The 27,422-nt window shown below is 39.5% G+C and overlaps 2 protein-coding genes across 3 annotated transcripts in view; one reads left to right on the top strand and one right to left on the bottom strand.

Moving 5' to 3' along the window:
• Window positions 1–362: 362 nt before the first annotated feature.
• On the top strand, window positions 363–24,023 carry TMA16 (translation machinery associated 16 homolog). 2 transcript variants are annotated; one of them, XM_036423931.2, is made up of 8 exons: window positions 363–500; window positions 5,093–5,205; window positions 9,696–9,733; window positions 11,452–11,536; window positions 12,714–12,862; window positions 14,194–14,236; window positions 16,098–16,304; window positions 21,383–24,023. In XM_036423931.2, the coding sequence occupies exons 1-7, from the start codon at window positions 498–500 to the stop codon at window positions 16,276–16,278; spliced, it is 612 nt and encodes a 203-aa protein (XP_036279824.1). In that variant the 5' UTR covers window positions 363–497; the 3' UTR covers window positions 16,279–16,304; window positions 21,383–24,023. The 2 variants fall into 2 exon arrangements, with proteins under 2 accessions (XP_036279824.1, XP_036279822.1); XM_036423929.1 differs by lacking the exon at window positions 21,383–24,023 and having other exon boundaries at window positions 16,098–17,302.
• Window positions 24,024–24,031: 8 nt separating this feature from the next.
• Window positions 24,032–27,422, bottom strand: part of MARCHF1 (membrane associated ring-CH-type finger 1) — a 230,119-nt gene continuing 226,728 nt past the window's right edge. Inside the window, exon 6 of the mRNA XM_036423927.2 lies at window positions 24,032–25,827. Coding sequence (XP_036279820.1) covers window positions 25,529–25,827 — 299 coding nt within the window. The 3' untranslated portion in view covers window positions 24,032–25,528. The remainder of the gene's footprint in view (window positions 25,828–27,422) is intronic.

Below are 27,422 nucleotides of genomic sequence, written 5' to 3'. Positions count from 1 at the left end.
GAGTGTTGGACTGGAGAGGAGGACCAGGGGGATTCATTCTGTCATTCCTGAGCAGCCCTCCTGGGAAGAGGCCAATCTCTGAGGCAGGTGCCCCAAGAGAAGAGCCTAGCCCGACCCTGGAGTTGTGCACCTGGGCTGGTGCCCAGGACCCGCGTCCTGGGCCCAGGACGCCATGAGCCTGGAGTTTCAGGCGTCAGGGAGCTAGATGTCACCCTCCAGCACAAGCTCTGGGACTTTGCGCTTTGTGATGACCTCCGCAGGGAGGAGGCTGCTGCTAGGCTAGGGCGTCAAAGCCAACGCGGGCCAAAAAGACGAGGTCGCGGTTTCCCGGGACGTTTTAGAGCAGCGTACTCGCCCCGCCCCTTCCGGTCGGCTCCACCCGGCTTCTCCGGGCCGCACGTGTGTTCTGCCGGGATCCCCTGGGTGAGCGGAGGCGCGGCCGTCGGTGAGGTTGCCCGACGCGGAGTGCAGAGCCCCCGGGGCGCGAGGACGTCACCATGGTGGGCCCCTCCCGCACATTTGAACCCGTTTGGCTCCGGAGATGGCTCCGATCGGGACGGGGAGGGGAGGGGGGTGGTCCGGGGAAGCGGGGAGGGAGGATCGCGCGGAGTGACTGTCCTCGGGGGAGCCCAGAGATCCGAGGCCGGGAGGAGGGTCCCAGCCAGACGGCCGGACCTGGAAGCTCTGCTGCTGATTCCCCAGTCCTCGCAGGGCGCCCTGCCCCTGCTGCCCCCCTACTGCAGCGGATGATCCGCAGTTGCACGTTGTCTCGCTATTCGGCAAAACTCGTCAAAAGCTGCTTCCATCCCCCTGTGCCGCCCTGCCCGCCGGTGTAGACTGCGTGGGCCCCGCCGCCTCTTCCTTGGTCTCCAGTCACCGGCCTCCGGGACCCTGGCTCCCCCAAGTCCTGCCTCCACGCCCCCCGTTCCCAGGGCACTGAAACTTGTTTTCATTAAACACTGGAATGTGAAAGAGTATTTATGTAAAGCACACTTTACATGTTACCTTTTTCCCAGATTTACTTTCTTAGTAACTTTCAAGTATATACTATAGTATTTTTGACTGTGTCTTAAGTCCCAGAACAAAGTCATGTAATAACTGGAAATTTGTGTCTATTGCCACCTATCCACTTCTCCACTCCCCACCTCATCCCTGACAACCTCCATTCTACCCCCAGTTTCTCTTTGATTTTATTTTTATTTTTTATTTTAATAGGAATATGTGAAGAGAGTAGGCAAGACAGAAGCCAAAGTATTGTACTTTCTTTTAAAACCTAACCTCGATGAAATCTCATGGCTTATGCCCTGAAATACCTCTCTGTTGCTGTTTTTTTGAGTAAATTATGTTTTCTTCTATAACTCTCAATTCTGAATTTAAAGAATAGTTTAGAATTTTCCGATTCTAAAGATTGTGGGGAAAAGATACTTTAAGTACAAGTTTTCTGACTATTGTAGAATACTTCTGGGCCAGAAACTTTTTGAAGTATGATGTAGTCAGTTATTCAGAACAATCTATTAGTTATGCCTATGGAAAGAAATTATATTTTTCCTATCTCTTTGAAAGTTAAATTTGGTACTTTTAAAAACAAAATGTGAATCTTCCATTGAAAGTGCACTTTTAACTCTCCTAGTTTTGTTATATGTTTATGTTCTGTATGCTCTACCAAATTCATTTGGAGAACCTCTGACCAATAGAGACTAATTGCTTTTTATTTAAGAGATATTGAATAGACTGCTTAATAGATTAACATTTTATTGACAGGGTTTTACTTCCGTTTTCCTGTTGAAACATTTTGTTGTTTGTTTTTAGTTGTAGGAAAATGTTTGAAATTTAGTGTTATTTCTATGCCTTATTAAATATTTACCCTGCCTTGAGGCAACCTTCTTATAAATAAGTTATTATAAGGAATCATAAAGCACAGTTGAATCAGAATACATGTTCGGTTTCTTTGTACTAAGTCTCCAAGGTTCTTTACCTGAGATCTTCTAAAGCCTGAGGACATTTTCATACTCTAAGGGTATCAAAGTACTTCTTGTTCTAAATAAAATTTTTAAATCTTTAAAGAAAAAATTTTATGGATCTAATGGTAGTTGTTATGTTTTAGCAGCTTCAGAGAGCATCTTTTTTTCTTTGATGACTTTTATTTGTTAGGTTATGAAACAAAGGCATCATCTTTTTAAAGAGCACATCTTTGTTTTTGTTGTTGTTTTGGTTTTTGGTCTTGGATTAGTTTATCTCTCTGGAAAACAAGCTATTCCAAAATTTAATGGCTTTTAATACAATAACATTTATTATAGCACAATTTCTGTGGGTCCGGGATCAGGCATGGCTTACCATGTCTTTGCCTCTAGGATTCTTACAAGGTTGTATTCAAGGTACAATCTGAGGCTTTGGTTTAACAGGGGTGGGGAATGTCTGACCCAAGCGCCATATAAGGCCTGCAAAATCATTTGATCTGGCTCGGCCAAGGTATTAGGGGTGAGTTAATTAAATGTTGGACCAAATACAGGAGGCTAATTTTAAAAAATATATTTTATTGATTTTTTGCAGAAAGGAAGGGAGATACATTGATGAGAGAGAAACATCGATCAGCTGCCTCTTGCACTCTCCTCCACTGGGGATGTGCCCGCAACCAAGGTACATGCCCTTGACCAGAATCGAACCCGGGACCCTTCAGTCCGCAGGCCGACACTTTATCCACTGAGCCAAACCGGTTTTGTCAGGAGGCTAATTTTTAAGTTGATAATTTTGTATGGCCTACAAATGATGTTAAATATCCAAATGGCCTTTGGCAGAAACAGGTTCCCCAACCCTGGTTAACCCCAATTAACATCTGGGGAGGATCCACTTCCCAGCTCGTTCACGTGGTTCTTGGTACATTCAGCACCTCTTGGACTACCTGACTGAGGGCCTCTGTTCTTTGCTAGTTATTGGCTGGAAGCTTCTAGGTAATTGTCAAATAGGCCTCTCCATAGGACAGCTCACTACGTGCTAGCTGGTTTCCATCAGAGTAAAAGTCAAAAGAGTAGGCAAGACAGAAGCCAAAGTCCTTATTTTCAAAACCTGACCTCGGGGTTGAAATCTCATCGCTTATGCCAAATGTTGTTTACTAAAAGTGAGTCGCTAGGACTATGCTCAAAAGGGAGAGGATTAGACATGAACATGAATATCAGGAGGTGGGATTGATTGGGGACCATCTTAGAGGCAACCTACCATGAGTTCTGAAAGTTTGTACTTGATACGTATTTGCTAGGTAAACTTCATGCAACAAAATTTTTTTTCCACCTTTCTCACCTCCACGCGAGCAGAGACACTCAAAAGAATCCACATACTGTTTATGATGGTTTTACTCTTCCCTTAGACCTGTAACCAATTGCAGTGCCATTCTGGGTCATGGTTATCAAGAAGCAAGCAACAAGTCTTGTGGAAAATTCTAGTACATATTTGTTGAAGGAATGGGTACATGTGTGAAGGAGGAATTGGTGGTCCTTTTATTCTTTCTGGAGAGTTTTACAAAGGAAGTTACTGTGAACTGCGTCTTATGAAAGGACAAAGCAGAGTATTTTGCAGGCAGAGGTGACATGTACAGTCTCAAGAAGTCACCGAACAGTCAGAATGTTTAGAAAGAATGGGACGGTGGATGTTTTGAAGGAAGAGAGATGATGCTGGAGAATTAGGTTGGGGGTATAGATTGTTTTCCATGTGAAGGACTTGGACCTAACTGTCAGTAGAGTGAGTGAGTGTAGAAAAGTAAGCTCTGTGACTTCCATGGAAAAAGACTAGCAGTGAGAACCTAAAGGCCATCCTAGTCATGAAAGGCCATGAAACTGAATTAAAGCAATGATAATATTTTGAAGAGGGTATTTTAGAAACATTTGATCTTTTTGAATATTAGGTATGTTAGAGACTGCTAGCTGTTTCCTAATAGACTCTTCTGCTGCAATTTATATTTTATTTAATATAGATTAAAGATTTTATTTATTACTCATAAATTTTGGTCAGTGGTATGCAAGCAGAAGATTGCAACTTCCCAGATCTTGCTCTTTAAAGGAAAGGGGTATGCCTTTTGATTTTCTTTCCTACTTCTCACTGGCCAGAGTTTAGACTTGTTGTTACGTCATCTTGAACTGTAAGGTGTCCCCAAAAAGTGTATACACACTTTAAGAGCTGATAACTGTTGCATGAAAAGAAAATGTATTTTAATAAACACTGCCTTTACATTACTCAAAGTGTGTGTATACATTATTTTGGACACCCTGTGTGTGTGTGTGTGTGTGTGTGTGTGTGTGTGTGTAAAGTTCTAGCCTATGGATATTAGATGATAAGATGGAAGTAGCCTGTGGAACAGAGCCTCCAGCTTCTACTTTTTACAGGAGAGAACTAAATTTATTCTGGGTTGAACCATTGTTATTTTGGGTTTCTATTATAGGAAGCCAAACCTAATTTCTAAATAATAAATAGGTGTAATAGGATACAGAGTTATGTAGGAATAGACTTACTGAAAAGTCTAGGTTTAGAGAACTGAATGAATTATGGTACCTGGCATAAGGCTTGAATGGGAAAATAATTTGTTTCCTTTGGGATTGTGCTAATTTTGAGATGGCTCCTATTATTTCCTCTGCTCCTGTTTTCTTATGTGCCCAACTTTGATTTTGTTTGATTCACTGCCCACTCTGTTCCATGTGCATCCTCTCCAGTCAAGCTCCTATTAATATCCTATGTTCTTTCTGCCCCCTTAACTTTCTTAACTGTAACACAAATGTTCAGTTGTAAGTCACTTCACTCTCAGCATTCTCTGTACCTACTTTGAAGAGGGAACAGTTGAAGAGCTGGCGTTATTGACCATTTGTGTTTCTTTATTTTTTACATCATGGAGAATAGTTCTGGATATATCATTTCTGTTGTGACCATAGAAACAGACTGTTTGAATTATTTAATAGATCTGGCTTATTCTCTGAAACCTGGTGTAGTGTTTCAGGCTTAAAGTATTCCTTTTACGTTATTATTTTTAACCTTTATTTCTGAAGAAAAAATTTTGACATAAATCAGTTATATATCTGACTTGTATGTGTCATGTTTTCCTACCTTTTAGCCTAAAGCACCAAAGGGAAAAAGTGAAGGCCGAGAAAAAAAAGTCATCCATCCCTATAGTAGAAAAGCAGCTCAAATTACGAGAGAGGCCCACAAACAAGAAAAAAAGGAAAAGTAAGTGTCTTTTTATTATTTGTATTGGGTGTTGGTGAAAAGCCCATTTATACATTTCTTCTTCATTAGTATTTTTTCTTTAAAAATTATATTAGTCCTGACCAGTGTGCTCAGTGAATAGCACCAAGAGTCATGACTTGATTCCCCGTTAAGGGCATGTATCTGATTTGTAGGCTCTATCCCTGACTCCAGTTGGGTGTATGGGGAGGCAACCAATCTGTGTCTCTCACATCAATGTTTCTCTTTTTTCTCTCCCTACCTTCCTCCTTCCCTACCTCCCTCTCTCCCCCTTCGCCTCCCTCCCTCCCTCCCTTCAACTCTCTCTAAAAATATCCTCAGGTGAGGATTTACTAAGTAAATAAATAATGAATGAATGATATGTTAAGTAAATTCTATCCACTAATGCATTAAAGATAAAAAAAAAAACAGTGAACAAGAATCCAACACTTAAAGATTTTACCTAAGACAGACATATAAATTTAAATAGGTTGTGATGAGTGCATTGAAGAAAAAATAAAATAATTATGGGTTGAAAAGTGAGGACATGAATATGAAGAGGCAAGATCAGTGGGGACCATTTTAAGATATTATCACCTTTTGTTACTTTCTGCCTACCAAAGACACTTGGTTTTCTAAGGAACAAAGGTAGGCAGGCAGCTTGGAATATCCATACTTTTTTCACAGAACCCAGGATTCACTGTACCACTTCCTAAGGCTTCTTTTTAGGAGAAGTAGAAGGGGCAGGGATCTGGGAGGACATCTGTTAGGGTGCAGTGCCTTCATTCAGTGGTAGAGAATAGAGAACCAGATCTGCTGGGTTGATCAGATTGACTCTTATTGATTACTTAAAGATGTTGCAAGAGTGAATAGCAACAGAGTTAAGAGTTCAAACATGTTCTCATCTTCAGTATTTGAATGCTCTAATTTAGAACTATGTGAAATACTGCTGCTATTCATATTAAAAAAAAATTAGTATGGTTTGAAGACTAGCACATTTCAAGCAATGCCTAATTTACAACAGTAGCAAAAGGCTATTCTATATAATGATTTAATGATTTTAGTTTTATTTTAGGATTTCCCAGCATAGCAGCATTTCATTTAGTACTGTCATGTCTTGTCCCACAGAGTATGTAGTAAGGAATTCTAGATACCAAATGAAAATGACTTAGTATGAAAAGTTAACAAAGGGAAATTAAGCATAATGGGTAAGAATCTAGGAAACACCTACTAGTACTTTTGAGAATTAATCTCATATCTCTCTACTTTTCTTTATCCCAACTCATTCTCTTCTGGTTCAGGCTCTCATTGAGTTCATTCAGCCTGTCCTCTCACTTGATTCTTCTCTTTAGGCTTATTTAAAAGGAATGAATTCTCAAAGCCATTCTCTACCCAGTTTTGAAGCACCTTTTTTTTAATCAACTTTGAGGTATAAATAACATACAATAAAACAGACATATTTTAAGTGTAACGGTCTGGGGTTTTGATAATAAACTGGTGTAGCCCCATGGTCAGTGTATAGTGTATTTTCATTTTTCCAAAAGATTCCCTATGCTTCTTCCCAGTCAATCTTCACCCCAGCCTCAGGCAACCACTGATTTGCTCTTTATTTTGATAGAAGAGATTTGTCTGTCTTATTTTTTCATATAAATGAAATCATATTGTAGGTAATATTGTGTGCCAACTTTTTTCACTTAGCATAATGTTTGTGAAATTCATCCATTTCACTTATTAGTTGTCCTTTTCTTTTATTACTGAACTAGTAGCCCAGTGCATGAAATTCATGCATGGGGTGGAGAGTGGTGTGGTTGGCCCTCAGCCTGGCCTGCCCCCTCTCCACTCTGGGACTATGTGAAATACTGCTCGGGGGATATCTGACTGCCCTCGGACATCCCTCTCACAATCTGGGACTGCTGGCTCCTAACCATTCACCTGCCTTCCTGCCTGCCTGATCATCCCTAACCACTCTGCCTGCTGGCCTGCTCACTCCCAACTGCCCCCCTTGTTTGCTGGCCTGCTTGCCCTAAACTGTCCTTCCCTCCTGGCCTGATTGCCTCAAACCAACCACCCCTGCCTCAGCCCTACCACCATGGCTTTGGCTGGGAGGTCTCCCGGTCTAATTAGCATATTATGCTTTTATTAGTATAGGCTAGAGGCAAAATTCGTGCACTCGGGTGTGTCCCTCAGCCCAGCCTGCACCCTCTCCAATCTGGGACCCCTTCGACTGCTGGTTTAAGCCTGATCCCACAGGTTTTGGGCCTAAACTGGCAGTCGGACATCCCTCTTACAATCCAGGACTTCTGAAGGCTCCCAACTGCTCGCCTGCCTGTCTCCTGATTGCCCCTAACCACTTCTGCCTGCCATCCTGATCACCCCCTAACCACTCCCTTGCCAGCCTGATTACCTCCTACTTCCTCCCTTACCGGCCTGATTATAATCTAACTGCTCCCCTGATGGCCTGATTACCCCCACCTATCCTCCCTGCTAGCCTGACCTCGCCCCCAACAGCCTTCCCCTGCAGGCCAATTTTATTCTGATTGGTCAGTTTCTATTCCAGTCAGCATCAAAAGCTCCACCTCCTAGGTGGCCATTGGCTCATCACAATTGACCCAGATTTGGTTCTGATTGGTTGTTTCTTTACCAGTCAACAACTCTGGGCCTATCAACTGGGCCTGAGAAGAAAGGTGGAGCTGATCAGCAGCCCCATGGAGGCTTGGAGAGAAATGGAGGCGTGGCTGCTGACTAGGCCTGGAAAGAAAGAGAGAGGCTAGTGCTAATCAACAGCTGCCACAGAAGCTATGGATCAGGCCCTGCTTCTCTGTTCAGGCCTCTCTCTGCCCCTGATTCGCAGCCCCCTCAGCAGTCAGTGCTGGGCCATTGTGCTTGCAGCCATAGCAGTCAGTGCTGGGTCACCATGGCAACCCAGCACTGACTGCAGGACTGACTTCCAGTTGGTGAATCTCCCCATCATTGTGGATGTGATGGAACCAGGGTTTTTATAAGGATAGTATTCCATTCTATGGCTATGTAGTTTGTTTACCCATTCACCAGATGATGGTCATTTGGATTGTTTAAAGTTTTTGGTTATCATCAGGGTCTGCAAAATAAGAGTCCAGCACTGGTTTTTGTATAAAAAAAGTTTTAGTGGAAAGTATCTATGCCCATTCCTCTTGCATTGTCTGTGGCCGCTTTCAGGTGATAGTGGCGGGGGTGAGTAGTTGCCACATGGTCTGCAGAGCCTAATATCTTACTATGTGGCCACTTCAGAAAATATTTGCCAGCCCCTATTATCATAAATAAAGCTGCCATTAACATTCATGTGGACATATATTTTCCTTTTCCTTTTAGTTCCTAGAATTGGAATTGCTGGGTAATACAGTAAACGTCAGATGTATGTTTAAGAATATAAGAAATCAAGTTTATAAGAGTTGTTGGTCATATGATAGGTGTAATGTTTAAGTATGTAAGAAATTGTCTTATCCAAAATGATTGTACCATTTTAGATGTTAACCACCGATGTATGTGTTATATTTGCTCCATATCTTCTAAAAAACATTGTATTATCAGTTTTTTTAATTTATTAAGTGTAAGTAGTATTTCAGTGTGGTTTAATTTGCACACTTAGTATCTTATATGTTTATTGGTCACTTGTATGCCTTTGATTCAGAAATCTGCTGAAATCTTTTGTGCATTTTAATATTGGATTGTCTCTCATTAAGTAAGAAGAACTTTTGTATATTCTGAATACAAATCCTTTGTTAATTATTTATGTTGTGAATATTTTCTCCCATTCTATGGTTAAAATTTTTTTTATAAAAGAGGCTTCATTTTGTTATCCAGTTTTTCAGTTGTTTAAAATTGGAGAGTAAATCAGGTCAGCTTTGTTAGAGCAGGACAGTATTCTTATTGGGTGGCATATAGTGTAGCAAACAGGAGCTATACAAAGCTCTCTTCTGGGTGAATTAGTATTTAGAATACCAAAGGAGAAACACACTGTCTAAACTGTTTTCTGATAAATGAAAACAGTTTTTTCTTTGTTATAATTTTTTTCAAATTTATGAACAGACATTCTGTTTTGTTCTTGTGGAAATTTAAAAGTGACAGTAATGTATTTTGGTCTTGTTGACAGAACTCAAGTCTTCTAGAAGGTATTAATTACTTCATCACTCTTTTGTGCACAATATTTTACAAAACCCATCTCAACTTCATAATCTAGTCAAGCTCTCCTTTCTATTTGTATAAAACTTATGTTTCAGACATATCCTTTAGTTATTGAAGAGCTAAGAAAAAAATTTTAATAACATTTCATTCCAGTGATTTTTTAAAAAACCTGATGTTCAGTGCTTCCATATCAACAAAATTAATTTCATGTTTATGAAAGAATGATCTTTGAATTAAGATTCTTGAGGCAGTTTTTCTTTTTGTTGTTTTGACAGATTTTAAAAACGTGCTTTGGAAATTCTCTAACATATTTATACACCTTTTCTTCCAAGGTTGAAGAATGAAAAGGCATTGCGTCTCAATCTTATTGGTAAGTGGATTTACTTATTTGACATTTTGCTATAGTGAAATTCTGTCCTATACCTTTTTTTTTTTGTTTTTCTTTCCTAGTGAAATACTATTTTTATCTAAGTAAATTTTCTTTATCAGGCTTAATTAAAACAGAACAAAATAAAATCAGTTGTTAAACTCTTAGAACATCCTATAAAATAAAGAGGTAATATGCAAATTGATCATCACTCCAACACACAGGATGGCTGCCCCCAGGTGGACATAAGATAGTCATCACAGGATGGCCAGCAGGGGAAGGCAGTTGAGAGTGATCAGGCCAGCAGGCGAGGGCAGTTGGGAGGGACCAGGCCTGCAAGGGAGGGCAGTTGGGGGTGATCAGGCCTGCAGGGGAGGGCAGTTAGGGGCAGTCGGGCTGGTAGGGGAGCAGTTAGGCATTGATCAGGCTGGCAGGGGAGTGGTTAGGGGGTGGTCAGGCTGGCAGGCAGAAATGGTTAGGGGCAGTTAGGAAGGCAAGCAGGTGAGCAGTTGGGAGCCAGCAGTCCTGGATTGTGAGAGGGATGTCCAACTGCCCATTTCCATTTGGTTCCGATCCTGGTGGGGGTCCCAGATTGAAGAGGGTGCAGGCTGGGCTGAGGCACACCCCCCACCCTTGTACATGAATTTCATGCACTAGGCCTCTATCTATAATAATAAAGCATAATATGCTAATTAGACTGAGCCCTTTGCACGAATTTCATGCATCGGGCCTCTACTTGTTAATAATATCTAACTTTGTTTTTCAAAAATTGTTTGGTTTATAATCAACTACCAATCTACCTGTCTACCTATTTGCCTTTGTCTGTCTATCTATGGCTGAAGTTTAATTTTAGCTCCATAACCATTAGAATTATGGCCTAAGTATTTGTAAACAGCAGTCCATATGTAATATTTCCAAATATTCAGTTTATATCTCAGTATCACAATCTCTTCTTTGAGGGGAGGGGTGTTAAATGTACTGTTAGTAAATTTTTACTGATAAGCCTGAAATTTCAAAATGGTGACTATTATGCTTTATTACTAAAATTGAAGGTATTTGAACACTTACCTAACCCTTCATAAGGTAATGGAGTAGTATTTCTAAGTGGGCTATCAGTTTCTGGAGTAGAGCCATTTCTTCATCTCTAATTTTGAGAAATCACTGCAAGTGACCCCGATGATCTGATTTACTCATAAGAATTAGCTCTTTGTATCTGGCAGATTTTGTACATTTAATATATTTACTTAAACAGGTTACTTAACCATGCTCACTTGTAAGTGGGAATAATAATAGTACTAATTATAGGATTATAAAGCTCTTGACTTAGTGCTTGCTGCCTATAAAATGTTCTGCAGATACCATTTTTATTATTAATCTAATGTTCTCATTTTATTTTAGACAAGTTCTACCCTTTGCTTTTTAAATACTTAGAAACTTCATGTTCTGTTAAAGTATTCTTTAAAAAAAAATTTGCATCCTTATTGGATAAGAAATATATACAGAGAACTATCCCTTTCATTCTGTTTCTTCCCCAAATTAAAATGTGACAACTTAATTTCTTACCGACTGGTTTAATTAGCTTTGAGCCCACATGAGGTCTTATATTTAGCATGGAAATAAAATTTGATACTGTTATAAACACGTTGATGTTGAAAATTAAAATGAATAGCTTTTTACTTAAATGATCACTTTGGTGTTTATCTTGGTACTTTTTGTTATAGGTGAAAAGCTGCAGTGGTTTCAAAATCATCTGGATCCCCAAAAAAGAGGATATTCAAAGAAAGATGCTTGTGAATTAATTGAAAGGTAAACACTGGGCATGCTATGAGAAGAGAAAAGGGTCAGAAAAGGGAATTTTTAACTCTGGTTCTTCAAGAGACAGTTGTGTTCTGGGTTTATAGGAGAGCAAATGGGCTTTATAATAAAAAGGACTTGGGATTTATAACCTAGCCTCCTCACTTTAGCAGGTTGTAACCATTCTGTACCTAACAGTGGTAGTTCATCCAATTTCTTGGGGTCAGTAAAGGCTTCTTGGGAATCTATCATCTGAAGTGATAGCTGAAGGATAGAGGTTAGCAGGTTGAGGGCAGATTGAAAAGCCTCTGGCAGAGACAGATATCTAAAAGGCCACAGGTGAGAGTACCTTATATAGAGATCTGGCAGGCATCTAATAGGACTGAAATAACAGGCTCAAGGAGGGAGTTGTGACAGGTATGGTAAGTGACAACCAACTCATGAAAGACCTCAGATATCATTACGAGAGTTTGGACTTTATCAAAGGACATTCAGAACCATGGGAGGCTTTTACAGCAAGCACTGGAGATGATTGATCTTGTTTAAACTTTAGAAAGGTCGCAGTAGTGAGAGTGAGGATAATGGCCTGAAAGACATGGCATTAGCCAGGAGACTGTTGAGAGGCTTACGAAACAAACACTACAGGCAAAAGATGGTGGTAGCCTCTGCTTGGCTAGTAGCAGCGTGGGGAAGGGAAGGAAGAAGAAGGGAAGGGAAGGTTACAAAGAAGGGAGAAGTCTCAATCTTTAGTGAAAACTGATGTGGCATAAAGGGTGGGGAGGGGAAGAGGAATGAAGGAGGTCACTTTTATTCCTTATTTGGACAGTCAGATGAATGGTCATACTGTTTCTTGAGATAGGGAGCTAAAGAAATGGAGCAGCCTTGGTAGGGATGGGTGGGGTCAGTTTTGATGTGTTAAGCCTCTATAGGACTTTCAAAAAAAGGTGGTGGTGGTTGAAAATGAACGTCTGTAGTTTAATAGATACTTTAATAGCAGGCGGTGATTTGGTTGCAAAAATTTTGAGAATGGTTGAGTTATCCAGGGAAGGTCTGAGCTCTAAGGACTTGAACTCAGAGGAATATACTAGTAAAGATTTGGACAGGCAAAGGCTGGGAATTATGTTTTCAAAGAAATAGCATAAGCCAAAAATGCAGACTTTGTAACTCAGATCATTTTCTTATTTTTCAGGTATTTAAATCGATTCAGCAGTGAGCTGGAGCAGATTGAATTACATAACAGCATCAAAGACAGGCAGGGAAGGCGACACTGTTCCCGAGAGACAGTCATCAAACAGACAATGGAGCGGGAGCGGCAGCAGTACGAAGGCTATGGCCTTGGTGTGTTCACGGCCATGCTCCTTTTTCTTTCTAACATACATAGCAACATCAGATTTGTGGTGCACTTCAAAGGTTTTTTATTCTGTTTAGTTTGATTTTCTTCCTTTGATTTTCTTTTTTTGTGAATATATGGAATCATTTTTAACTCATTCTTTTGTTTTTCTACATTTCCCAAAACTGTCCATTGTGACAGTGACATCATTTCTTTCTACTGTGAAAGTAAAATTTTTCTTCGCCTCTGGCAGGTACCTGTTTGCTTTGTTTTAGAGTTACCATCTCCAACTGTAAGTTTCTTTAAAGGTGATACTGTGTCCTTGTCGTCTTTGTAATTCTTACAGAACCAAGCAGTAATTGTTGCAGTCATTCTTGAGAAATATAGAAATCCAGTATTCATTCTGGGCATTTTAGCACTTCTTACCATTCCTAAGCACAAGTATGTCATTAGTTTATCAACACTGTCTGAAGAAAGGCACTTAAAAGGAAAAGGTACTTAAGACTTATAAAGCCCACAAACTGATGAAAACCCAAAGCCTGAATATAGCCTGCAAATGGTATTTATTGGCTTATTAATTGTTAATAAAAAAAAAATCTGGTGATTTCTCATGAAAAAAATGTAGATTTCTGGCTTGCCTTAAAAAAATCAGATTGTCTGTCAGCATAATTTGCTATAGACTTATAGTATTCGCATTTTCATTTAAAGGAGCCTTTTATGGCTTCTCTTTGGCATTTCTAAATTTCCAGGATCACTGCTTGCACTTTGAGGCCATTATTAAGTAAAATAAAGGTCACTGGGACACAAGCACTGGGATACCACAGCAGTAGATCTGATAAGCAAGAGTAGGATACTAAGTGGCCAACAGCAGGTTGGTTGAGATAGTGAATAAAGGGACAGTTCACATCCCAATCGGCCCAGAGGGGGGCATTGTGAGATTTCATCAGGCTGCACCGAATGGCTCGCAATTAAAAACTTAGGAATTGTTTGTTTCTGGAATTTTCCATTTCATAATTTTAAATTGCAGTTAACCTCAGGTGACTGAAACTTTGGAAAGTGAAATTGCAGATAAGGGAGGATTACTGTAGATTTGTTTTCTTTTACAGATTCTATGCTAGAATTTATTATTTAATAGTGTTTCTTAGTCACCTTAAGCTAAGCCTTTTACTTTTGCAAAATTTACTTTCATGTAGCATAACAATGCTTTGGAATTTTGTTTTGCTTTGGATGATCTTACTGTTTGTCAATTATTTGTGGCATCTGATATAATAAACGAAATTATAAAATGTTGTAATTTAGAAAACATTACCTAATGGATATAATTTTTTTTCTTTCCCAGAGATCCCAGATATTCTAAATGGAGGTAATCTGAAAACCTTTAGGTGAGTCTGTCACTTTTATTGTTCCCTGAAACAACATATCAAATACACGAGACATTAAATTTCTTTTTTTCAGTGTAGACATCAGAGCTGACAGAAAATCAGATTGTTTTTTTAACCTTTCCTCTTTTATCCAAGTAGAATTTTCCAAGTTGTGTTTATTTGAAACACCAGATATACACTGAAATGCTAGTGACATGAGACTTTTATTTCCTTTTCAAAATATTTTTAAATGCTTTACTGTAGTACTTAAAAGAACCTGATCTCACTATTCCTCACCAATTCTTATTTTTTAAAAAGAAATAAAAGCAACTGATTTGATGGCTCAGAGTCACATCCCAGACTATTTTCAGGATCCTCTTTTGGAGAAGTTGTTAATGGAAGTAATACCAGGTGAAGGCTGAGTCTTCTGAGCCAGGTGGTCCGTGGTGTCTTTAACAGTACTCTGACCAGCCTTTCTGATATTAACTAGATCATGTTGATGGGTCTGAAATTGTATGCTAATTGAAATTAGATAAATTAAGTCCAGTCATATTCTTTGATACCTTTAAGCTCATTTTATAATTTTATACTTTTGAATTTATAGAAAAATACTTGGTATTTAGTACTTACAAAATATTGGCTCTAATAAAGTTCACTGATCATTTAAGAATTAGTTTACTTTTAGCTCGTGTATATGTATTTATAATTTAGATACATGGAGTTTAAGATTCTTTTTATACCTTAACTAGAGGCTCAGTGCACGAAATTTGTGCACGGGGGGAGGGAAGGGGCCTCTGACCAGCCTGCACCCTCTCCAATCTGGGACCCTTGGGGGATGTCCGATTGCCAGTTTATTATAGGTCCGATTCCTAGGGATTAGGCCTAAATCGGCAGTTGGACATCCCTCTCACAATCCTGGACTGTTGGCTCCTAATCGCTCGCCTGCCTGCCTGGTTGCCCCTAACTGCCTCTTCTCACCTCCCTCTCCCCCTCCCCCCACTGGCCTGATTGCCCCCAACTGCACCCCCCCACCAATCCATTCACCCCTCACTGCCCCCCTGCCACCCTAATCACCCCTAACTGCCCTTCCAGGCTGGTCACCCCACACAGCCTGCTTGTTCAGTCGTTTGGTTGTCCCTCACTAACCCCCCTGCCAGCCTGGTCATAGATAGCCATCTTATGAGGGCGTGAGGGTTAATTTTTTATGTTACCTCTTTATTATATAGGATTACTTTTTTTTTGCCTGTAATATTAATTAATTAGATATATAAATGTCCTCTTTTTTTCTAAAACAAGTATGTTCTGTCTCTGAAAGAAAGCCAAAAAAGAGAAAAGAATTTAGCATAGACTATTTTTAGAATTGCTAGAGTTCAGTTCTCAAAACAATCTTCACATTGCCCCTCAAATAAATAAATGTAAGATTGTCACAGTAAATGCTGAGATTGAAAAACTCAGTTTTCTATTATAACCATAAAAGTTGTTTGATGACTGAAACTTATCTGTGACTTACCACTGTGTGTGAAAAGAAAGACTTTTCTGACTGTGTATTTTGGAGAGTAGCCAGGAATGATATAGTTCCTACTTGTGAGACTCTTGATACCAGAGAATCTTATTTATGGAAATGTTCAGGTTAGGGAGAGTAAAAGCATGGAACAGAGCTTCCTTGTAATTTTTGTATAACATTTTCCTATATTGCTTCGGGAGTTTTGAACATATGGGATTCTTTCTAATGCATTTATTGTATATTGTTTCTTTCTAGTGCATTTGAATCTGTTGTAAATTTACAAATTTTGTTTTACTACTTTCAGAGTTTTAAATAATGACTTTTTCTTGCTTCCCATGTCACAGCCTGCCAACAATCTATACTCTTTCTTTTGCATAGGGAATGGGATTTTGATCTGAAGAAATTGCCAAACATTAAAATGAGGAAAGTGTGTGCTAATGATGCAGTTCCCAAGAAGCACAAGAAGAAGACTACTACTCCTGTGGACAAAGATTTAGGGGAGCTACAGCTGAAGGAGGAATCAAGTGACTCAGATGAGGAAATGACTGCAGTGGCCTAGTTGTTCTTTACTTGGGTTGAAAATAGGTAATTGGAGAACCTCAAGTTACATTTGAATTTATTATGTTAAAAGAATTGTCTAGATACAAGAATTTGCTAGTTAGCTCATCTTACAAGATGAGAATACCATTTGCAGCTTAAAATACAATGTTATGATTTTTATTTAAAAATGAATGTTGCTTTTTATTTACATTAAACTGCTAAAGTAGAAACAGTGATATAAAATAAAATAGTGACCTTTAAGATCGATTTTATCTGTGCCAGGAAGGAGCATTATGAATAAGGACAACAAATGTTTTTGTTCTTTCCCTCATGTTTACTTAGATCACCTAATCTCACATTTGGGGGCATGGACAGCAGCCTGTTTTCTAAAAGGGTCCTGTGGGTCCTCCTTCAGCAGTGATGATAGCAATATTGCCTTTCACTAATGTTCCTCTTAAACATTAAATCTAAATATAATATGGAATGCTTATTCACAAATGGATTGTACATTACTTTTATTTATTATCTTTAAGCCAGAGCTAAATGGTAAGGAAAAAAAATTAAGTGGCTATTCTTAGGTTGATCTCTACACATAATCTGCTATCTTTTGATAAATTGAATAAATGATTTCAGGGTAGCTCTTTTTGTTTGTATATTTTCTACTTTCTCATTGTGAAAAGTGATAGGTTTTATTTGTGGAAACAGACCTAAAGATTAGAGAACCAATTTTTTTCAATTGTGTTATTTTTTCTTCTAAGAGGTAGGTTAAATGACAACTAGTATAACTCAGTATTTTAAGTGTCATGAATATCATGGATGTAGTTAAAAGGTTGTTCTTCACAGAACTTGCATGCAAGTGTCCTTTAGTCTATTTCTGAAGGATGTAATGCAAGTGTATTGGAATCTTTTGAAGAAAAAGGAATAAAACATTATGCCATATGAGGTTAACTAGGTATCAACTAAATTATGTTAACAATTTATTAAAAATGTTATAGATTTTTTACTTTTAAGAATTAAAAATAAAATTTATTTTCATAATTTCACTTCTAATTACTTCATTTGCAGTGATGTAACTGCTGCTGACTTGCCTTTGCTTTACTTATCTGTGTGAAAGTATGGGTTATGTATGTTAGTAAAAGGGTAATATGCTAATTAGACTGGGAGACCTTCTAGGTGTCCTTCCGGACAAAGCCATGGTGGCGGGGCCAAGGCAGAGGCAGTTAGGGGCGATTAGGCTGGCGGGGGGGACAGTTGGGAGAGAGCAGGACAGCAGGGGGATGGTTGGGGGTAAGCAGGCTGGCAGAGGGGGCAGTTGGGGTGAGCCAGCTGGCGGGAGTTGGGGGGGCGTGGGAGGGGTGAGCAGGCCAGCAGGGATGGGCAGTTGGGGCAGGCAGGCTGACGGGGGGACAGTTGGGGGCGGTCAGGCTGGCAAGGTGGGGCAGGCAGGGGTGATCAGGCCGGTGGAGGGGGGCAGTTAGGGACAATCAGGCCAGCTGGGGGAGGGCAGTTGGGGGCAAGCAGGCCGACAAGGGGGCCAATTGAGGGCAAGCACGCTGGCAAGGGGGGTGTTTAGGGGTGATCATGCCGGCAGAGTCATTAGGGGCTATCAGGCAGGCAGGCAGGTAAGCAGTTAGGAGCCAGTGATCCCAGAATGTGAGAGGGATGTCTGAGGAGTCCCAGATTGGAGAGAGTGCAGGCTGGGCTGAAGGACACCCCCTGCCCCTTTTCAAGAATTACATGCACCAGGCCACTCGTGGTTACATAAGAAGGTCTCCATCTCTTTAATCATTGGAAAATTTCCTTTTTGGGGGGGATTTATAGTTAGTCTCAAATAGCTATAAAACTGAGTCATAGCCGAAACCGGTTTGGCTCAATGGATAGAGCGTTGGCTTGGGGACTAAAGGGTCCCAGGTTCAATTCCTGTCAAGAGCATGTACCTTGGTTGCGGGCATATCCCCAGTAGGGGGTGTGTAAGAGGAGGCTGATCGATGTTTCTAACTCTCTATCTCTCTCCCTTCCTCTCTGTACAAAAATCAATAAAATATATTTTTTAAAAAATCAATAAAATAATATATTTTTTTAAAAAAAACTGAGTCATAAATTACAGTAAAGAGAATAAGTGTGCTGTATGGTCTGATATTTAAAAAGCCATACTGTCAGGTGAGTAACTTGTGAAATGACATATTATTCTTCCCCTCAAGCATTTGTTCCTAGTTTTCCCTATACTATCAAAGCAAAAATAAAAAAGTAACAAGATACAGTGCTTAGAACTAGAACAGATAAATATTTGTTGAATGGTTGACTTTATCATCTAGAAGCACACTTGTCATGTCACTTCTTGTTGGACCAGAGTAGCCTAAGACATACTTTGTCTTTGAAGGAATGCTTTTAAGTGATGTACTTAGCCATTATCTCTGGAACAAGTTCTTTCTGCAGTAATAACTTGTGCTGTCTTATCTAGAATTCTCTTAGATCAGTCTGTCTTTGTACGATGGCTTCTGCAGTCCATGGCTACGGAACAGAGACAGAGTAACTCACTTTGTTAGCACTTCTGTATAAACTAGGGCCTATCAAAGTTGTGTTTTTTTTTGTTTTTTGTTTTTTTTTGTAAGAGCCAAACAGTAAATATTTCAGGTGTTACAGGCCAGGTGTACTTTCTGTTGTGAAGTTTTCCAGCCGCTGCGCTAAGTCAGTGAGCTGAACTCCTATGGACACAGACCAGTGATACATTTCTAAGCTCAGAGCAACTAACTGACATCTGTGGTCTCTTTTCCTCGCCTTATAAACTTAAGTGTTTTTCTAGTTTTCCAGCTTCAAATACAAGCTTTTTCTACTCCTGCCCCTTGTACTTCGGAGGCAGAGGTTGGATACGTGTCCTCTTCGCCCTACTGCCACTTTCAGTAATTTCTCCCTTATTCCTTGCAGTTCTGTAATTCAAACCTCCCCCCCCCCCCCCCCCCCCGGCCCCTTCCTTATTTTCTTAACTGCTGACTTGCTTATTTCTTGAAGATTTTAGCTCTTGGCTCAGTTTTTTTTTCTCTCCTATTTCAATAGTTTTAGTGATCCCAGTGGCCTTGTGGATAGCAGATCTCACACTGTGTTCTTGGAAGTTTCTCAGTCTTTTTCTCTCCCACCAGAAGCCTTTAGGTGGTCATGCCCACCCAGATCCTTAGCACCTGAAGTTTCTATAAACTTGACTTTGAGCATTTCATTCTCCATTCTCTGCCTCCTATCCCTCTCCATTGCTGAAGTTCCTAGTGGCTTCTTTGCATGTGCTCTCAATTTCTTCCCGACTGCACAGTGTTCCTCTTTCAACACCCAAACCAAGTAAGGCGCATGTAACTGCCCCCTTCTACCTGCTCCCAAGCAGCTCAACTTTGCTAGAGACTGTCAGACAGACCATTTTCCCATTCATTTTCCAAATTTCAAGTGGATTCTCAACACAGTTTAGCAATTCTATTGGGTTTCCCCTAAGAAGCTCATTTTTCAACTATGAGATTTTTTTTTTTTACTGCATTTTCATGCTTTCTAGTTTGACTTTATTTCTACCTTCCCCATTGTTAAGCTGTTAACTTTTTATACATAATTGAGCAAACAGAAACTTATTTTCTTTAGACTTAATGGGTATAATAGTTTTTCTCCTTTCAAAGGCCAGCTCCCACCCCTGTTCTGGATTCCACTTCCTATTGCCTTCTCAGGAACCTTGATTCTTCCCAAGTTTTTCATCTATTTTCTCAAGCCAAAAAAATTGCATATAAATTATCATTGATTCTTCTCTTTCTTTCCTGCCCTCCCCTCCAGCCTAATGTGGGTATTTCTGGTTGCTTATTTCCAAAAAGAATGTCAAATCAGCTCATGTCCGGCCATCTCCACTGGTCACCCTCCCCTGAGCCACCATGCCTTTGGCTTCCTGGCACCTTCATGTCACCATTCTTGCTCCACTTACTCATTTTCCAGAGCTGTGCATTTTAAAAATGTGTACTAAGATAAGCTGCTCCTTCGTTAGGGTTGTTGCGGTATCATTCCATCACATTGTTAATGGTGTGTCTGTTTCTTTAATATATGATTTTGTTTCTAATCACTTTTTTAAAAGATTATACTTTTATAGAGCAATTCCAGGTTTACATCAAAATGGAGAGAAAAGTAAAAGAGATCTTCCATTTAGCCCCTGCCTTCACACACACGTAGCTTCCCCCATTATTAACATCCCCCACCAGAATGGTACACTAGTTATAACTGACAAGCCTACAATGACATCTGTCACATTTTGAATGAAATTCAGGTTTGGAGCACAGCCCAAAAAGGCCTGCAATGATCCTGACTGCCTCTCCAACCTCAGCTTGTTTCCACTAGCCCTTTAGACACGCTGGCCTTCTGCCCATTCCTCAAATACCCAAGCCGTTTCCTGCAGTGGGACAGCTCTGTGCTGAAGCCTGATGACCACACATGTGGCCACTTGGGCCAGGTTTGATCACAGCCAACCTGAGCTTTAGAATGCCCTGTGATCCTCCTGGAAGATCATAGGGGATGCTGGTGAGAAACTGCCACCGGCCACTCCACTTTTATCTCCCTGTCTTACAGGGATGACCTGTGGCCCAGTTTGTCATTGCCTCCTGGGTTGAGATGAGGTAGCAGTGTTTCTACCTGCCATCTTGTGTAGCTGCAAGCTATAAAATCGCTCAGCCGCATGTGGAATCAGCATCTCAGGAACAGTGGGCCCCAGCCCATAATTCCATTATCCTGTCATCTGGCCCGTTTCTTTTTGTGTCTTTCTTTGGGGCAAGGCTCAGACAGCTGGCTCCATAGTTCGGGTTTCTTTTGCCATCTCTAAGTAATGACCTGTCTGACCCTAACAAGGGCTTGTGGTTTCTTTACCAGCTGAACCTTGCTTGACATTTCCCAGTCAGGACTTTGGCACTTGCTGTTTTCTCTGCCTGTGTTGTCATTTTTAAAGCAGGGTTTGAAAGTTTGTATAATTATTTCTGTTTTCCCTCGTTGGTGCATGTTATCAGTCTCTACATTGTCATGGGTTAGTCTATGTTGGTCTTAAAATATGTTCACACTCTGATTAAAAACCCAGACCACTGAAAAATCTGAATAACTCCCTCATTTGAATGTTGAAGATACAAATCAGCAGAAATTCTGGTAAATTAATAAAAAACTATGGAAACCACAAAAAAGGTACGAGTCACTTGTTTAATATACAAAGTCTTTCACAGATAATTATATTCTTTTCCTTAATATGTCTTAATACACATTATTCACAAAACAGTAAAGTATTAATGCAAGAGAATTAGGTAAAACCAAAAAAGTACAAATGCTCAACTTCAAAAATTGCACAGTCAAAATAATTGTTTCTTGTTTAAATGCAAAATCCAATCTCAAAGCGGGCTTTCATCAGATATGAGGAAACAGCCCAAAATAACATGATGTCCTTTCAACTCTATTGATATGTAAAATAGCACCTTTGGGCTGATTTAAGGAAAGAAAAAAGGTTTTCATCTTTCTTAAAGTATGAGCCCTACACCATTATTACATAACAACTACCATAATGATGATGATGAGTTTTAATAGCTCCACTTTGTTCCAAAATACTCATTGGCAAGGCAAGGCTAGGTAAACTGTGCCAGGCAGATGGGACAATCTTCCCCATCTCACCCCAGTGACAATGATAATGTCATTGCTCTGATGAGCTAATTTCCCAACCAAAGCCTCACTGTTTGAGGAGAACCCAAGGACCTTTTGCACAAGATAAATGTAACTATGGGGCCATCTCTCTGGGACTAGAATCACATGTCTCAGCAACTCAGAGTGAAGATTTAATCCTGGGGCATTCAGTATATATATATACTCCTCTTTCACTTCTCCATTGCTATCTCAGGGTGATGGGATCATTTCTGTTTTGTTTTGTTTTTTTTCTTTTCTATTTTGGTTTATGTTTTTTTACTTAAGCTTCGTGGCCCTTTGCCCTTTACTTTTAAAAAGATACCCGGATCTCAATCCTTTATAATCTAATCTTTGATCCTGTACAATAAAAGTGGCGGTTCTTTAAAAACAAAATTAACGGCATAAATCTATGCTGTATAGGATGGGTAATACCACAGGTTCATGATTATAAAAATCCAGTTTTGAACACAACCGTCCGCTCACTCTTCAATGTCAGTCCTTCGTTTCCTTCCAGGAGCAGGGAAGTGTGCTTCGGAAGAAGCGTCTCCTGGAGAGCAGCCCTTCTCTTTGAAGGGCATGTCCAGTCCACACAGGCCTGTTACACAGCCAACTCCTTCCAAAGGGCAGAGGCCCCATGGCCTCACAGAACGCAGAGGAAGATAATCCACAGCAGGTTTCAGTGCACATAGCTACTTACTAGTAGATTGAACCAGGAACAGCCATTGCAGAAAATTTTTTAAAAGATTTAAATTCAGGACTTGAGGGTTCAAAAACGGTCAGAAGAATAGCAGAATAAAATACTGTTAACCTGCTAGGGAGCTCTGTTTTTTTCTCATTTTAAAAAAAAAAAATAGTCAAAGCCTGTACAATTTCATGTTGAGAATTTAGGTATGGTTTTAAATAATACCCTATCATCTTTTGTCATTCATACGGTAATGCTCACCTTCACTTTTCATCCCAGAATGTGTTCTTAGTGTTGAGGGAATCCCTTAATACACGAGACCTTATTGTAGCCAGTCATCTGCCACTGTGAAGTGAGCTGTGCACTGATCTATTAATATCTTGCCTAGGTCTGCACAGTATACACACAGTATTTGTGGTGCTAACAATCCTTTTCTTTCCAGAGCAAACAAAAGAGAAATCGTTTCTTTGTTTGCTGGTGGCTAGATTTTTCTACCCACCAATATTGGTAAACAGCATGTTGCTGTCTCTAAACCATAGGAGACATGGATTAGTAAAAAGCTTAGGAAAATTAACAGTTCAGTTGAATCAAGGTTAATCCCTTGGGTGGAGAGGGGCATGGAGTTTAGTTTGCTAAAGGTCCTTTTTTTTTATTTTTTTATTTTTTATTAACACCGCTTATGTTCTTATTCGTACAGAAATTTTGGTCCAGGTTAATTACCTCAACTTTGTTTTCTCTTTGCCTTTATTCCACATCCCTACAATACGTCTTAAGAAAGATGAGTTTGAAACCTTTTGTTTCCTGCCTGATTGAGAATGTTTTTCTCATGTATGCACATGGATACACACACACACAGGGTAGACATTGTTTCCCTTTATTTCTAGGAATCAGGACTGTTGGACTCAGTGTCAGCCACTACTAAGAGTCATATCATCTTTCTCATGAAAAGGTTATTTCTTTCCCCTTTTTTCCTATGATAATCAGTGAAGAACAAGCACACGGATAATTACAAAGTGCGTCAATGTGATACCCGGATTTGTGCAATGCAATACCCATGCTTTGGTTCTTATGGCCATCACGGTTGTCTTTTCACAATAATAAATATGACAGCTAACAAAAATAAATCACCTCTTTAAAATGTAAGACATCTTTACTTGACAGGCCACTATATCTATAATCATTAGTCTAGCTCACTGCAACATCCATCATTCACACTTCAGTTTTACATGAATATGCAAAGAACACAATAATCAACTGAACTGTCAAACCTAAACAACTCAATTTATTACTTATCACAGAATCCCTCGAATGTTTTGCTTCCCAGCTGAGCAAGGGAAAGACTGTCAGCTTTTAAAAATAGAGTTTAAATGCCTAACTATTCATCTGTCAAGTTGACACATTGTATGGATTTTTTTTTTTTAAAAAAAAGCCTTATGTATTTGACTTAATAACAAAATATTTAATTGTTATTTTCCTTTTCAGAAGTGCTTCATCATAGCAAATAAGTTACTTTCAGAACCTTGCCCCAAGCAGATTGCTATATCTTTCTATCCTTTCGTTTTTTCATTCTTTAGTAACTTCATCTAACTTTTCAACCAGCCTGTTTAATTTGATTAATTTAGTGCTTTGTAAAATTATAACATTTGTTGAGACTTTGAGTGAAAGAGTGAATTAAGCTGCTATTTTGAAGTATTCAACTGTTGAATGAATCAGAGGCTCAGTCTCCAAGTTTAGGGTTGTGCTAAGCCAATATGGTTAATTCAAATTGAGATATGCTGTAAGGATAAAATACATACTGAATTTAAAAGACTTGCTTCATAAAAAGAACTAAACTACCTCAATAATTTTTTATTGAGAGAGAAAAACATCAATTTGTTGTTCCAATTATTTATGCATTCATTGGTCTATTCTTGAATGTGCCCTGAACAGGGATCAAACCCATAGGACCATGCTTTAACCAGTTAAGCTATCCAGCCAGAGTCACTAATTTTTAATATTGACAATATGTTGAAATAACTTAAATATATAGGGTCAAATAAAAGACATTCTCAAAATTAATTCCATCTGTTTCTTTTAGAAGCTTACAGTGGGGCTGCTAAAAAAAAAAAAATTAAATTTACACAGGTAGCCTGCATTTGTATTATAGTTCACATTACACTTATGCTAGACTACACTGTTTTAGAGGGTCCAGATAAAATATGGAACCTGAGACTTGATTTCAACTTCTGTGGATATTTAACAGCCAAATAATACCCCCCCCCCAAAAAAAAAAATCTGAAAAATCTTTTGTTCACCATTTAAATAGAATTCCAAGTATTAATATCTTCAAACGTATACTGTGTCTTTTAAAATCATGCATCTGTCAAAACAACTGGACTGCACAACTAATGCCATCAAATTCTGTTCTCTGTCAAAGTGTGACTATCAAAGATGCATCCTCCGAGTGTGCTTCTGATGTGCCTGAGGGACAATGTGGACAATTTCAAGCTTAAAACCAACTATGCTTTCTATTTCCAGATGAGATAGTATAACATTACGAGTCCTTAGAAGAAATACACATTGCAATTCAAGTCTTTATTCTTAAACTCTCCCCTGCTACTCTGAAGACTCATGTCCCATTTGGTCTGATGGATGTACGTTGCCTGAAAGTATTCTTTGCTCCGACGACTTTTAATCCTTTCAGAGACTACTCTTCAGCACACTTGTCACGTTTCTGTATCACTTCAGACTCTGTTTCATGGGGTCTTGGTCATTTGGTGTCTTCTCCTCCTTTCCTTTCTACGCCAAATAAGAGAAACGAGTCAGTGAGAGAAAGAGGAGAAGATAACAGAAAGTGAGTAGTTCAGGACCATCTCTGTCATTCGTTGTGGCCGAGGATTGGAAAGATCTTCTTTGGAGGAATTCCCATCTGTTGCCTCAGTCACACGGGCATCACATCCGGAGGGCTGTCTTCTGTGGAGGGCAGGGGATTTGGACCCGTTTGTGACACAGGCACCACGACCGTATCCTTGGTGTCCGTGTTTACGTTACATGAGAAGCTCTTCTCCTGCTTTTTGGCAGTGTCCGGGCAGTTCTGCACAAAGATTACACGGTTGTAGGCCTTCAACCTGCGCCACAACTGGACGTAGGCTTTACACTGTACATACATGAAGACGAGACCTCCTGTGAAGCCGATGGCCACCACAACCAGTTTTGTCCAGAATGGCCATTCTAGGACACCTTGAAGCAAAAAAAGAGAGAATGTTACCAATGGATTTGGTAATCTTTTCCTCCATGACCCTTTCAAAAGACCACGCCTGCCTGCTGTGGCTCAGTGGTTGAGCGTGGACCCATAAACCAGGAAGTCGTACTTGGATTCCCCCATCAAGGCACATGCCCAGGTTGCTGACTCTGTCCCCAGTAAGGGGCGTGCAAGAGACAGCTGATCAATGATTCTCTCATCATTGATGTTTTCTATTCCTCTCTCTGCAATCAATAAAAACATATTTAAAAATAATTGTGGGTAAGGAATAGATTGCTACATAAATGTTAAATTTTGTAAGTAAGAATTATAACCTGATTGCTTAATTGCTTTCAAATATTCTAAAAGATGTTGTTAAAATTGTATGTGAAGAAATTAATCTTTCCTACCACTGTAATGATCTCTCATATTTTTCCACCTATTATCAAGTGATCAAATACTGCATTAGACTTTTGATATATACTTTGACATTTATTCCTTGTAGCTAAATCTTTAAGGAGGACAGTGAACATACTGAGTGAAAGAATCAGAATTTAAAATCCTTTTAACAATAGGTATATGTGAGTTTGTACATATAAGCCTGACTCCCCACCCTCACCTCATTCCCTTAAAAAAGAGAAAGAGAGAGAGAGAGAGAGAGAGAGAGAGAGAGAGAGAGAGAGAGAGAGAGAGAGAGAGGAGAAAGAAGATATCACATCTCAACAGGGAAAGAAAATTCTAAGTACAGACATGCATAAGATTTAAGATTACAGTCACTTTAGTCAAAATTTAATAAAAATTTTCTCTTTTGTTACTGAGAACCACCACTTTCCTCTCCCCCTACCCCGATATGGCCAAAATAGAATCATCTAAACATGTTTTGAATGTAAAAATCATTGATATGTTTATTATACAGCAAAAGATAAAGGATGCATCCCTTAAAAATGGAGGTAATACTCATCTTGATCTCATGGGGTTTTAGTGTGGATTAAATGAATTAATAGTTTTGGACACACAGAAACTACTGCAAGAATGTAAATTGTAGTTGCTGAGTGATTTAAATGCTATCCATGTTTGACTGGCTTAATGGGTTGTAGATTAAAAGCAAAACTTTCACTGTGCCTATAGTAAGACATTTTTACTGCATTGAGCTTCAATCTTTGGATGCCCCACCTGGACACCAGGCAACGAAAACCAGGAATCCTGGGAAGGAGAAAGTCCTGATAGCTGCCAGTCAAGCCCCTAGCATTTGTTGGCACTACACCTCCTCACCCTGTGCCCCTGGGCAATTCTAATTCCCTTAAGGAGAAAAGTTAAGCAATCTCACTAAAGGTTAGCTAAAGGTCCTGAAATACTTAAGTGACAACTGTATTGTGTTTGATAGGAAACTGAAATATGGTAGTAACCATACTTGGGTAAAAACTGCTGTTTGAATTTTAACTCTTCTAGTCTGACTCCTACACTTGATTAAACACAGGATAGTTACCTCAGCTTCCAGGTGGAGACCTGGAGGCTAAGGCAATTTCCCGGTCCTGGAACCAGGACTACAGGAGATTGATTCCCATGGACTCAGTAGCTTCAGGGGTAGAAACTA

The sequence above is a fragment of the Pipistrellus kuhlii genome, unplaced genomic scaffold (genome assembly GCF_014108245.1).
Source record: "Pipistrellus kuhlii isolate mPipKuh1 unplaced genomic scaffold, mPipKuh1.p scaffold_m20_p_8, whole genome shotgun sequence".
NCBI lineage: Eukaryota > Metazoa > Chordata > Mammalia > Chiroptera > Vespertilionidae > Pipistrellus > Pipistrellus kuhlii.
This window is presented reverse-complemented; position numbering and strand designations above follow the sequence as displayed.

Excerpts from the sequence above, each read along its gene's own strand:
- TMA16 (XM_036423931.2), top strand. Across the intron at positions 5,206-9,695 it reads AAACAAGAAAAAAAGGAAAA|GTTGAAGAATGAAAAGGCAT; the intron begins GTAAGTGTCTTT and ends TTTTCTTCCAAG. Across the intron at positions 11,537-12,713 it reads GCTTGTGAATTAATTGAAAG|GTATTTAAATCGATTCAGCA; the intron begins GTAAACACTGGG and ends CTTATTTTTCAG.